At 38.3% G+C, this 14,187-nt stretch overlaps 1 protein-coding gene across 4 annotated transcripts; it reads right to left on the bottom strand.

Moving 5' to 3' along the window:
* Positions 1-4,508: 4,508 nt before the first annotated feature.
* g3bp1 (GTPase activating protein (SH3 domain) binding protein 1) lies at positions 4,509-10,485 on the bottom strand. 4 transcript variants are annotated; one of them, XM_042770360.1, is made up of 11 exons: positions 10,376-10,485; positions 10,188-10,269; positions 9,928-10,101; positions 8,835-8,925; positions 8,637-8,727; positions 8,164-8,374; positions 7,938-8,039; positions 5,937-6,054; positions 5,505-5,633; positions 5,305-5,414; positions 4,509-5,219 (listed from the first exon to the last, which is right to left on the bottom strand). In XM_042770360.1, exons 1-11 carry the CDS (start codon positions 10,468-10,470, stop codon positions 4,989-4,991), a joined length of 1,434 nt encoding a protein of 477 aa, XP_042626294.1. In that variant the 5' UTR covers positions 10,471-10,485; the 3' UTR covers positions 4,509-4,988. The 4 variants fall into 4 exon arrangements, with proteins under 4 accessions (XP_042626294.1, XP_042626295.1, XP_042626296.1 ...); XM_042770361.1 differs by having other exon boundaries at positions 5,505-5,630; XM_042770362.1 differs by lacking the exon at positions 7,938-8,039.
* Between the last annotated feature and the right edge of the window lie 3,702 nt (positions 10,486-14,187).

Genomic DNA, 14,187 nt, shown 5'->3' with positions numbered 1-14,187 from the left:
AAAGGAATATGGATAACATATCAAACTTTGAAAGTGTGACATTTTGAAATGTCATGCCAAATATTGGCTCATTTTGGATTTCATGAGAGCTACACATTCCAAAAAAGTTATCATCATCTACAGTGCATGATATCATCCAAAGATTCAGAGAATCTGGAACAATCTCTGTGCGTAAGGGTCAAGGCCGGAAAACCATTCTGGATGCCTGTGATCTTCGGGCCCTTAGACGGCACTGCATCACATACAGGAATGCTACTGTAATGGAAATCACAACATGGGCTCAGGAATACTTCCAGAAAACATTGTCGCTGAACACAATCCACCGTGCCATTCACCGTTGCCGGCTAAATCTCTATAGGTTAAAAAAGAAGCCATATCTAAACATGATCCAGAAGCACAGATGTTTTCTCTGGGCCAAGGCTCATTTAAAATGGACTGTGGCAAAGTGGAAAACTGTTCTGTGGTCAGACGAATCAAAATTTGAAATTCTTTTTGGAAAAACTGGGACGCCATGTCATCCGGACTAAAGAGGACAAGGACAACCCAAGTTGTTATCAGCGCTCAGTTCAGAAGCCTGCATCTCTGATGGTATGGGGTTGCATGAGTGTGTGTGGCATGGGCAGCTTACACATCTGGAAAGGCACCATCAATGCTGAAAGGTATATCCATGTTCTAGTACAACATATAGTCCCATCATAAAGAGGAAGATGCGACAAAGAAGACCTTAAACAGTTAAGCAACTAGAAGCCTGTGTTAGATAAGGATGGGACAACATTCCTATTCCTAAACTTGAGCAACTTGTCTCCTCAGTCCCCAGACGTTTGCAGACTGTTATAAAAAGAAGAGGGGATGCCACACAGTGGTAAACCTGGCCTTGTCCCAACTTTTTTGAGATGTGTTGATGCCATGAAATTTAAAATCAACTTATTTTCTCTGTTTAAACATTTGATATGTCATCTATGTTGTATTCTGAATAAAATATTGAAATTTGAAATCATTGCATTCTGTTTTTATTCACAATTTGTACAGTGTCCCAACTTTTTTGGAATCGGGTTTGTATATATATATATATATGATATTATATATATATGTATATATATATATATATAACGTTTGTATATTTATATTTTTTTTAAAAAATATATAAAACAGAAGGGCATAAAGGGGGTCAAGCTAGCGCTCCTCAGTGCTGTTCAAAGCCCAAGGCTTTGTGAGGGTCCAGCTGGGGGGCCGTATGTTTGGTGGGTTTTGGCCTGCTGTATGAGGACATCTTGAGCTCATGTGGGTCATGGGGGGTTGTGGGATTTCAAAATAAATTGGCGGAGAGAAGCTGAACTTTCCTTCTCATGAATACTAATGCTGGGCCACCTGCTGGCACCCCCTACATCACGGCTACAGCTAATCATACTCACTGTTAATCCAGTTGTGAGTTTTAGACTGATGCAAGCACATGAATTCATAATTAGGCCCAGTAATCTCAGTAATGCAATCACACTGAGAAAATAGAAATATGATTGGCCGGCATGTGCCTCGGGATAAGGTATCTGTAAAGAACACTGCTGGGACAATATTACATATTGATGAGAGTAGCAGAACAATATTGCAAAATTTCATCATTTTGGTGGCTGGCTGATGGATGTCTATAGGTGCAAAATTGACTTTTCTGTTATGACCAGCACTACCCAGCAGTAATGGAAGGGAGATTGAGCCGATGCTATATATATATATATTATCATCCCAGGGTTCCCACAACTTTTGGTCAGTTAAAGATACATTCAGTAGTTCTTCTGCTAGTGTTACTTTAAGTAACAAAAGCACAAAGGTGTTCGATGTTGCACTGCCATAAATCATACATTTTTATAGTTGTATGTTTAACACCAGTGCTGGGTAATAACTGATTACATGTAATCTGGATTATGTAACCAGATTCCAAACATTAAGTACTTGTAATTAGAGTATACAGGTGCTTCTCAATAAATTAGAATGTCGTGGAAAAGTTCATTTATTTCAGTAGTTCAACTCAAATTGTGAAACTCGTGTATTAAATAAATTCAATGCACACAGACTGAAGTAGTTTAAGTCTTTGGTTCTTTTAATTGTGATGATTTTGGCTCACATTTAACAAAAACCCACAAATTCACTATCTCAACAAATTAGAATACTTCATAAGACCAGTAAAAACAAACAAACAAACAAACAAACAAAAAAAAAATTAGTGACCTGTTGCCCTTCTGGAAAGTATGTTCATTTACTGTACATGTACTCAATACTTGGTAGGGGCTCCTTTCGCTTTAATTACTGCCTCAATTCGGCGTGGCATGGAGGTGATCAGTTTGTGGCACTGCTGAGGTGGTATGGAAGCACAGGTTTGTTTGAGAGTGGCCTTCAGCTCATCTGCATTTTTTGGTCTCTTGTTTTTTATTTTCCTCTTGACAATACTCCATAGATTCTCTGGGGTTCAGGTCTGGTGAGTTTGCTGGCCAGTCAAGCACACAAACACCATGGTCATTGAACCAACTTTTGGTGATTTTGACAGTGTGGGCAGGTGCCAAATCCTGCTGGAAAATGAAATCAGCATCTTCAAAAAGCTGGTCAGCAGAAGGAAGCATGAAGTGCTCCAAAATTTCTTGGTAAACGGGCGCAATGACTTTGGTTTTCAAAAAACACAATGGACCAACAGCAGATGACATTGCACCCCAAATCATCACAGACTGTGGAAACTTAACACTGGACTTCAAGCAACTTTGGCTATGAGCTTCTCCACCCTTCCTCCAGACTCTAGGACCTTGGTTTCCAAATGAAATAAAAAAACTTGCTCTCATCTGAAAAGAGGACTTTGGACCACTGGGCAACAGTCCAGTTCTTCTTCTCCTTAGCCCAGGTAAGACAGCTCTGACTTTGTCTGTGGTTCAGAAGTGGCTTAACGAGAGGAATACGACAACTGCAGCCAAATTCCTTGCACGTCTGTGTGTGGTGGTTCTTTTTGTTTTGTTACTGGCTTAATTCTGTTTGTTGTGAAGTTCACTCAAATTCTTGAATCTATTTTGTTTAACAATCCTCATAAGGCTGCAGTTCTCTCGGTTGGTTGTGCATCTTTTTCTTCCACACTTTTTTTCCTTCCACTCAACTTTCTGTTAACATGCTTGGATACAGAACTCTGTGAACAGCCAACTTCTTTGGCAATGAATGTTTGTGGCTTTCCCTCCTTGTGAAGGGTGTCAATGATTGTCTTCTGGACAACTGTCAGATCAGCAGTCTTCTCCGTGATTGTGTAGTCTAGTGAACCAAACTGAGAGACCATTTTGAAGGCTCAGGAAACCTATGCAGGTGTTTTGAGTTAATTAGCTGATTGGCATGTCACCATATTCTAATTTGTTGAGATAGTGACTTAGTGGGTTTTTTGTTAAATGTGAGCCAATATCATCACAATTAAAAGAACCAAAGACTTAAACTACTCTAGTCTGTGTGCATTGAATGTATTTAATACACGAGTTTCACAATTTGAGTTGAATTACTGAAATAAATGAACTTTTCCACGACATTCTAATTTATGGAGATGCACCTGTATTACATTTCAAAATAGAATTTTTCATTTTTATGGATTACATGATTACATGTATTTCGAAATGTTGATATAAAAAGTGGATATATTTTCTTAGTTTTTTTTTTTTTTTTTTTTTTTTTTTTTTTTTTTTTGTGTGTGTGATATATATTAAATGGTGAGTTTAAAACAAGTTTGATAAAAAGTAATCTAAAAAGTAGTGAGAATACATTATCTAAAATGAGTGACCAAGATTACACTACTACCCAGTTTTAAATTTCATGTAATCTGTAATGGATTACAATTGGTAAGTAATCTACCTAGCACAGTAAATTAAAACTAGTTTTGACAAGTGATTAACACAATTCCCTTACCTGTCCAACAACAAAAAAAAAAAAGCAACTATGGCATTGCGTCTCGTTTTCTCCATCAAGTCTTTGTATGTGATTTTTGTCTTCACTTATTCTCGCTACAGACCTTTTCTGCTTCTTCTTCTATACAGGTTGATTCTCCCATCGTTTATACTAAAAGCACAAAGGGTTTTTTGTTGGTGTTTTTGCTCTTCTTATTACCAAACACTATGCTACTAGTGTCTCTTCAGAAGGGCTTTCAATTAAACGTTTGTCACGTGATTTCAATGACAATATTCAGATGACTCTGCACACAAGCCATTTATTTCTTGATGTGTAAAACTTTAATTAGTACTGAACTACTGAAAGCACCTGCAATTTCCATGACTTATCATTCATTCATTACTGCTGCATAAGCATTTTAAAATCAACTTTACGAGCAATTTTAATCAAAGAAATATTCTGTGGGCACACAATATTTGAATTGCTCTTAAAAACACTTAAATCTAAGAAATGTTTCGATTTTTCCCCGTCTCAAGTTTTTAAATAACCACCATTTAAAATGTGTAGTGTAGTCTAAATGAATTTTTCTTCCCCCAGACAAGACACACCCATGCTTCAAAATAGTACATAGAGTTTATTTTGTTCTCTCAACAGTGGAGTTGTTAAAATATGTTGTCATTCTTGATGAAGTGCAACAGTAGAAGGCAAACAGGATTCTTTACATGCTAGATAGTCACTCACACACAACCATGATTTGACTTGGCAACAATTCCAAATAAAACCATACTTGCACTTGACCTGAAAGCGGGTGCTAGCAATACACAGGATTGCCCAAGCAGTAAAAACACGTTCCTTTAAGAAACAGGGAGAGAACGCTAAAACCAAATGCTAGGTTTCTCCTTTCCCCTTTCAAGTAGTTTTGTTTTTCTACAACAAATTCAAGTTCAATCTCAGAAATAAAAGGAAGAGTCCAGATAAAGAAGAATAAATCACAACTCCTGGGTCCTGGAGTGAGGGATGGAGACAGGGAACAGGGAAGCCATCTGTGTTAACCAGGGTGACTTGCATCAGCAGTGAATGACGTGAGAGCTGCCTCACTGACGTGGTCCTGCGTAGCGGCCCTCGCTGGGTCCTGTGCCTCGACCGGCTCCAAAACTGGGTTTCTGAGCCATGCCTCCACGGGCAGGCGGTCCCCTTGACCCGCCTACCCTGTCCCGTGGTCCCCCAGGGCCTCTGGGGCGGTTGTCCCGCCTGTCACCTTCACGGGCCGAGCGGGTCTTCTTCTCCTCTACATTCAGCCGAACATCTCCTCGCAGTTTAATAGGCTAAGGAATAAATTAAAGGTCATTCTGATGATCCTGCATTAGTCAAAACATCCTGTACTGCACAACATCTGAAAGTCACGCATACCCGATTGCTGAGGATCTTCTGCACGGGCTCAGCGTCATCAAACACCACGAATCCAAAGTTAGGCAGCTTTCCACCACTGTTGATTCTCAGCTCAAGGACGGTGCCGTACTCTGTGCAAGAGAAATAAGCAGGCAAGTCTATGATTTTGATCTACATTTTAAATTTAGTATGAGTTGAAAAATGATGCTTGCGTCTCTTACGTTCAAAGAACTCCTTGAGCTCGTTCTTATCCACGTCGTGAGGTACGTTTCCGACAAAGAGTTGGTGGCTGTCAGGATACCGGATCGTTCGCCGCACCTCGGACTCCCCGCTCTCTCCCTCCCGCACTGCTAACCAGAGATTAAACATTAGATAAATGACACTGCCATCTGCATATGATGCATGTCCTTTCAGGTTGCTAGTGGACCAGCCATGATTTGTGCTTTTAATTTAACTTTCAGTTTTGTGGGAGATGCTATTTTTATGCAGACATGAGGTTCATTAAAATGCTCAGGCAACCTTTAGCAGTTTTGCCAGAGCCAATAAGATTTTGATAGATTGCAAAATCAGCGAATCAGGTCTTTCGTAAAAATGTAAAAACACATCTAAATGTACACATGCAACCCTACTAGATTGATTACACTTTTGCACACCTCCTGGTCTTGCTGTTCTGTTGGCTGGAGAGGGTCCTGGTCTTTGATCGCGTGGTCTCTGGTCTCTCTGGGGTCTTTGTGCTGTGGTCTGAGTTTCTGTTTTTACCTCGACACGTGACTATGGATCATAAAAACACAGTTAATCACCTAGTGCAATAAAACTATAAATAGTGGTTTCATGCTAAATTAAAAATAAAAAGAAATATCTACAACCTACAGCAAGTTTTAAAATGTAGTGGCATTAGTTTATAGAAAAGCTATCTAGCCTAACTTTGGTAGAAATTTGTGGCCTGATCCCATCGATTGAAAAATACTTCTACCCACAGTAGTTAATTTCATATAGTTTGTTCAGACACTGCTCCCATTGATTTTGCCATTTGCTGATGACTTAAGATATTGCACTTAAGAACAGATGGTCTTAGGAGTTGTATAAAAGAAAAAATAAAACCCTAACAATGAATATACAACATTAAATGTTACAACATTTTAAATAGACAAAATTATTCTTAAGAGACCTTAAAATAGTCAATCTACTTGCATTAAAAGCAGAGCAGTCCATAAAAATACTTAACATAACGTAAAAAAAAAATGAAAGCAACTTCCCAGTCTAATAGCTAGGATAACCTTAAAATAATATTCCTTTAGAGTGAAAGAGTTGGTTGTGAACATCTACCGAGTGGGGGTTCAATCTTAAGCTGTCTGGCACATGACCCGTCACTGGCTGGCGGCAGCTGGCAGTCTGATTCTGGCAGGTCACGTCAACGGTCAGTCCACCTTGGCAAGTTTCAGCAACCATTGATTTTTGGCAGATTTTGTGTTGTGTGTTCTTCCCTCTCTAGCTCTGGTGAACTTCATTCATTTATTATGGTGCATCTGTTGATATATGCTCCTACATGATTGAGGTTTTAGAGAATTTGATCGTAATTAAAACAGTCAGATAGCCGTGATCCTAACTGGTTGCTTACTGACACTTCTGGCAGCAGAATATAGCCAGCGACTACTGTTAGCAACGAGTATAACGTGTTCCCTATCGCTCTCGTTGCAAGGAAATACATTTGTTTCATTATAAATATGTTATGAATCTATTCTTTTGTATAACTGACATTTGGGTGTGGGGGGGTTATCCCAATTAAAGCACTCAAATGACCTTGATCCAGACTGGTTGGTTAATGCCCGTTGTAATGATCAGTGAATCAGTCAGCTGCAAGAACGCTCCGAGTTTAACACGTACCCTACCACTCTCTCTGCAAGGAAATATAATTGTATTCTTATGAATGTATTCTTATTGGTCTGTTATTTTACATGTTTGCCATTTTAGGGAGGTTTATCCCAAATAAAGTGCTCAAACGGCTGAGATCCCGACTCGTGGGTTACTGCCGCTTCAGTGCAGCCAGCCACAGTCAACTTCAAATGTAACATGTTCCATATCACTCCATAAAACGCTGATCATGTGAAACAAAGTCATATGAACAGATGTACAAGTTTAAGGAAAAAAATGAATAAATAATAAAAAAAAAAAAAAAAAAGTACAATAAAGGTTCATTAGTTAACATGAACCAAGCATGAATAATAAATGCTGAAGTAGTATTGATGTTAGCTAATGTTAATTTCAACATTTACTAATGCATTAAAATCAAAAGTTGTCCTTGTTAACAAACGCATTGTGGATTAAACAAAACAATGAACTTTTTTCATTAAAGATTCATAAATACTGTAATAAATGTATTGTTCATGTTAGTTAATGCATCAACTAACATTAACTAATGGAAACTTATTGTAAAGTGTTACCAAAACAATAATATTCCTGGAGCTAGAGTGGGAGGAGAGCAAAACACAAAGTCTGCCATAAATCAATGGTCCCTGAGACTTGCAAAGGAAGTGGACTACCAGCCGCCAGCCAGAATCAGACTTCCAGGTGCCACCAACCACTGGCAGGTCAGGTGACTTGCCAGTGGCTTGTTCTGCCAGCCAGTTAGAGATTGAACCCCTAACTGCATCTACCTGTGCAGATGGGACTCGTACAACATGTGGAGGGACTCCTGTGACGGGGACCACTCCTCCTGGCGGGAGATTCTTGCTAGTGACTGAAGCCCAAGACGACGGCTGAAAATTAAAAGCATTTGACTTCACAGGTGATCTCATTTATCTGGTTTGTGATGACTGTACATCCTCACAAATACAAGTCTGTTGATAAAAGATAGACAGTGATGAATGAGGGTGGTCTTACCCTGTTGTCCTCTGGCATGGCAGGTGCCGTGTCAGCAGGTGTGGGTGAAGGGGGAGATCTCTGAATCTTTTCCTCAATGTGAACCTCAGGCTCGCTGACAGGCTCCGGTTTCAGCTCCACAGCTGCTGGCTCAGGCTCCACCTCTGCTTCTGGCTCAGGCTGGGGCTCTGGGGTTACAGACACCTCTTCTTGTGGCCCCTCGGGCTCCACGCTGTAAACGCAAACTCGTATGAAACTTGCAAACCGTCACCCCTCTTTCTTGAGGGCATCTCACGAATACCGACTTCAACTTCTAACAGAAAACATGACAAACTACAGGTTACGGAAGTGTTCCTTATGTAATAAGAGATCAAAAATAAAATGTGTATGGTTTGTTTTGACCTACAACACACCGGCATAGTTCACATCCTGCCTTACTCGAATGACTACCAAACAGCTAGATTAAATGAGCCGCAAAAATGATTGCTAGTTACCAAGGCGGCTGTTCGTAGTATCCAGCAGACTCCTCCTGGACCACTTCAGGCGAGTGCACCCGCTCCAGCTCCTCCACATCCTCCTCAGACTCTGTGAACAACAGGAGATAAATGAAGTCATCTGCTCACAGCAAGAGCAACTGGGAGACAGATTACTCTGAAGATCCCTGAAATACACCAATAATATCAGCTGCTCACCCTCAGGAGGTTCTGAGTCCGAGTCCCCAAACACTTCATCTTGGTACCGGAAGATATCATTGTGTACGTAGAACTTGTTTGCAACTGTTCCCTAAAAGAATACATCAATATATATATATATAAAAAAATGAATTATCTGAAAGGAAACATTTTTTGTTTAGACCCTCTTTTTAGCCAGAAATTATTGCATTTTATGAACTACTTGCACTAATCAAAAACTCCACATCAGAGCAAACTGATGCTTCCATAACACACAAAATCCTAGAAAAAAAATGGATTAAAAACCACCTTAAAAGGTTTAAGGCTGAGGTTACCTAACTTTTCAGCCAGCAAATGTCTATGACCTTTATAGTCACGTGAGGATACTAGTCTGAGACTATTATTTATTTTAACAGATGCTAATAAAATCACCCGGATCAATATGAACAAGCTCAATTGAGTCAATGAATGGAGAAGACTCAATGTGGAAATGGGGAGTGTACAAACTGGACGCTACAGCTTGCAAGGAAGCTTTACTCCTCACAGGATCAATATCTAGACAATGATTTTTTTTTTAAAGTCAACATGAAATCACAATCGATCCCATTTACTTCGTTACTGCACATTACTAGTCTCGTGGTGAACAAATTATCTGTGTTGATTGAAAAAACATGTCTTTGTATAATTTGCTTCCCTGTTGGAATGGCATTCCTTCAGCTGACGTCAATTTGATGGCTTGGGCAGGACATCCTTAAATAAGTCTAAAGCTATAGGTGACGAAGGGGTGACCAGTCCTCTTTATTTTTCTCATTCACTATTCAGTTTCTCTCTGAAATACATCACAATCCTGAAGTTGGCTGCAATTTCCAGTTCATGCAGACTTTCAAAAATCTTTGATATTTCCATGACCGTGAGAATTGTTTCCATTAAAACCTACAATGATGCCTATCAACTCACTTGGCAGGTCTTTTGAATTCAGGCTTTGCTCTGTACAAGCTCACATTTAAAATGATTTACATCGGCATTGGCGTATGTTCAAAGACAACAGTTTAATTCACCCGAGGTCGTGTTAACAATTTGATCTGATAACACATTTATAAAGAAATATTCATACCTCAGGTGCCAGAACAAATGTCTGCATGAACTTCCGCATGGGCTGCATGTTATTGGACAGCTCGCCCAACACTTGCACCACCACTCCCTCGTTCAGAGTGGCATGAGCATCCACATGCCTGATCTTAGTGTGACAATCACGGAAGCTCAGAGCCATCACCTTCTTATGGATTTCCTGTTCAGAAAGAAAAAATTGCATTTAGCTACTGCACCTAATAAAAAACAACAAAATTCACAACACTTGTATTAATTAAAACTCACAGACTGCCCATAGACCGCTTCAACCGGTTTGCCATTATTGTCCAGACCACCGTGCACATAAGACGAGTTCTTGCCATAAAACCTGAAAGACAAAAGAGATGTTTAGCTGCACTGCAACTACATGTAAGGGATTCCTGCAAACTTGCTTGACTCGTGTCAAAGGAAATCTGAATACTGTAAATTCTGACCTGTGCAGGTAGTCAGGAGCCTGGTTCAGAAGGGTGTAATACTGTCGGACAAACTCTCGCCCGACAAGCTGGGCACTTGGCTTCTCCATCACCATTTCTTTGGTGGTCAGGTTTGTTTTAAATAAAAATGAATGTTTGTTTAAAAAAAAATAATCTCTTCTAGAAGAAGATTGTTTTTTTTTTATACCATGTTGTTGTTAAAACTCATGACTTTCTCCCGAGGAACACAAAGGGAACTGTCCTTTTGTGTTCCTCAAGAAAAAATAATAATAAAAAAAATAAAAATCACATGGGTTTGAACATGATAGGTATGACAATTCACATTCCTGGTTGAACTTCCGCTGCCATCGAGGTAAACTAAATGTAGTGAGTGAAATCCAGGACAGGCCGGTTCGAGAGAAACCGAAACAAATCCCTTTGTTAAGCCCATCAAGATCGAGACGCAACGAGGCCGTTTAATGTCGATTCTATTTCTACAGATGGGGAAAAAAAGTCACACCCTTATAAGAACAACATGGTTTAGCTGCTCCTCGTGTAGGGTGGGACACTTCTGCCAATGAAAAACTGAGTTTAATCAGACGGATCCGTTACGAAATGGACTGAAGTTAACGTAGGCCCGAACGCCACACGCCCGGTTCCTTTCTGATCACACTGAGACGTATGATGCGATTAAAGACCACACATTTATTGAGGTACGTTCACAATTAAAGCCAAACCCTTGATTTTCTGAAATCGTCATTCATGGATAAGGCACGTGCCCACCACTTTGTCGCATTAGCTCGGATGAGATGATCGTTATCTACAGTAAATGACCACATTATACACAGAAATGAGTTTAAACGTGATCTTGAAGGGGGATACAGCGTAAAAGACGCGTGATGTACTTTATTAGCCGAGTGAACGCGGGATCTCTCTTTGACGGAAATGTCAGGGAAGCGCAGCTAAAGCTAATCCTCGGAGCGTCGACCGACGAAAACCCTTCCAGCGGGCTGACGGTGAGTTTAATCGCTCCAAACCTCGATTAAAACGTAATATTTATCATCCGAAAGGTTTTAGGATGAAAACCGGCAAAATCGTGGCGTTACGTAAAATAAATCCGTCACTTAACGCACATGGCTATTAGCTGCGTAACCGCTAACCACACTAACGTTACAACACAAAAAAAGGCTGCGAAGAAATGTTGTTGGGTTTTTTTTTTTTAACACAACATTAAATCAAATGAATAAACTTACCTAGAGGGAATCAGGAACGTGTGTTTGGGTTGAATTTGAAGTAATTTGAGTGCAGCAGCTCCTGCGCCGGTAGCTGTGAGGCTTTTAGCTCAGACACTGGCAGCAGCGCGAGCGCGTGTGGCGAATTGCCGGTTTCACATTAGCTGCTACTAAATCAACGGCCCCCCGATCGCAACCCGACAGCCAATCAGATCGACGCAGTGGATTGGCGCATCCTATCAGCATTCGAGCTCTCGCAAAGCCCCCCAAATCAACCAATTAACGTCAACTAGGCAGGATCAGAACAAGGTTGTTAGGCGCACACGGACGTGAACAATGTGGAGAATAATAGTTACGCAGCGGCTGGTTGTGTTGTTGCTTTGAGCTTTTTTGTTTGCCAAACTAACGAGTTGCCAGGTGATGTTTGTGCGTAATAGAAACTGTGCACGACAAAAATTCAACTAGCATTCTTAGTCATGTGAGAAAACGTTAAAATGAAGAAAGAGTGTGAAGGAAGCGTGCAGTGCAAGTCTTACTCACTTCAAAAATCAAAATACATTAAAAAAGAGTAAAGCAAAGCCTTTTTAAACACCATTAACTTTTTTTGCATTGTGATATTAGGCTCCTTTTATTACAACTAAACATTTACCTCTTTCTTTTTATTAAAATACTAGATAATAATAATAATAATACAAATTCAAAAGCGTTCTAATTACCGAAATTTGAAAATAATTTCAATTTAAGTATAGGCCCGTAGATCTGTTTATATATCATGTTAATATTTATTTTACAGACTTTAATTTATGCTGATTAACAAATGTTCTGTTACTGTATATCATTTGGCTAACTATAAATACACAGTGTATGATAATGTTGCTTTCCTGCAGATTAGAACAATGTGGGACACTTTTTGCAATTTTGAGTTGTGTATCATATTTCCACATGAAGCCAAAACAATTCATCAAAATCTTCTATCATTGTGAAATCCCCATGATGTTTCCTTTTAAAATCAGAAGATTTTTTTCAGATATTGTGCTTAAAGGGGAAATGGCACATCAATTAGTGCTCCTTGTGACAAATCGGTTAAGAATTTGTGAATGTGCTCAAATCTGGGACACTATGTTCTGGGTTAGAATTAGAAGTCATTTCTTTTTTACAAAGCAAACCTCACATTTAACACTATCAGCATACCTATGTTTGGTTAATTAATTTAGCAGGCCTACAGTGTGTTTGCTGTCTAAAAAACTAGTAGCCTATATGTTCACATGTGAAATGTTAAATCACAGAAATTATATACTATTTAAAAAAAACAATAATAACCCTGTAACAATGTCAAAATGTAAAACTGGCCTTAATAAAAAAGCTAAATAAATTAATAAATTATATAAAATAATAATAATAATAATAATTAATAATAATAATAATAATAATAAAAGATTTAAACTTGGGAACAAATAACAAATGTTTCTGCATTACAAGCCAAAAAAAAAAATTAACAAAAATGCATGTATGGCATTTAACTTTCTTAATGCACATTGAATAACAATATATTGACGGTCCCACATTCAAAACATGCTGTCCCACTTTTGAAAAGACCTTTTCTAAAGTGGGATGACAAAGATTGCTTTTTACACATTTTAACAATATTATTGCTACATTTGACGTACAAATACACCACAAATATAATTTGATAACAATTTAGAACATTGTTTTATTTATAACATATTTATATCCTTAACATTAATTTTGTCTAAATCCTATGTCACTGACCTTTGAGTGAACTGAAGGTTTTCATGGCCACATTTATGATGTAATTATTTCAATAACTTGACACCCCTGTTTGAATTTAACCCCAATCTTGTTCACTTTAATGTTGTAAAAGAAGCGATAAATGCACTGAAGCTTAGGTGTCCCACATTAGTCAGAGTCGCACATTACACATTTGTAGGAAAGACATATCGTAGAAAATGGGTTGCGTAGAGTAAAATGAATTTCTGGACAGGGTATCTGGATAGTAATGTCAACTGGGTTAATTAATGTTTTAAAAATAATTTCCTAAACAGTTCCGAAAATCTTAATGGCCCTACACGTAGACATAATTTTTATTTTATTTTATTTTATTTTATTTTATTTTATTTTATTTTATTTTTTCATTATGATTTTTTTTATTTTATTTTTTATTTATTTTTTTATTTATTTTATGTTTTTAATTAAGTAATTAATTTATTTATTTATTTATTTTTGGTGAGTGTTCCTAATATTTATTGGGAGGTTTCTTGAGATTTTACCATTTGGTTGAAAGGTTAAATTGTGGAGAACATTTTTAGCAGTGATTTTTTTCTTGTGTTTACACACATAATTCCGCACAACTGCATTAGAAATTTTATAAATCATTTTTTGTAAATGTGAACATGTTGACATAATAAAATGTCCATCAGGGGGCGACACGCTTCTCGTACATGCAGCAATTTGAGGTTGAAAACAATACATATGTTTTAACATTTTTTAAAGGAATATCTACCAACAATCTATGACTATTAAATCCCACCAGATTATCAACAGCTCTCATTAGTTCAGTTTAACTAAACTTTTTCATTTTAA

The sequence above is a fragment of the Cyprinus carpio genome, chromosome A14 (assembly GCF_018340385.1).
Source record: "Cyprinus carpio isolate SPL01 chromosome A14, ASM1834038v1, whole genome shotgun sequence".
NCBI classification, from domain to species: domain Eukaryota; kingdom Metazoa; phylum Chordata; class Actinopteri; order Cypriniformes; family Cyprinidae; genus Cyprinus; species Cyprinus carpio.
This window is presented reverse-complemented; position numbering and strand designations above follow the sequence as displayed.

Bases quoted from the DNA above. Each gene is read 5' to 3' on its own strand.
- g3bp1 (XM_042770360.1), bottom strand. From the start codon at position 10,470: ATGGTGATGGAGAAGCCAAGTGCCCAGCTTGTCGGGCGAGAGTTTGTC. The intron at 8,728-8,834 runs GTGAGCAGCTGA...TGTTGTTCACAG, and splicing joins GGACTCAGAACCTCCTGAGG to AGTCTGAGGAGGATGTGGAG. The intron at 5,415-5,504 runs GTAAGAGACGCA...TCTCTTGCACAG, and splicing joins GCTCAAGGAGTTCTTTGAAC to AGTACGGCACCGTCCTTGAG.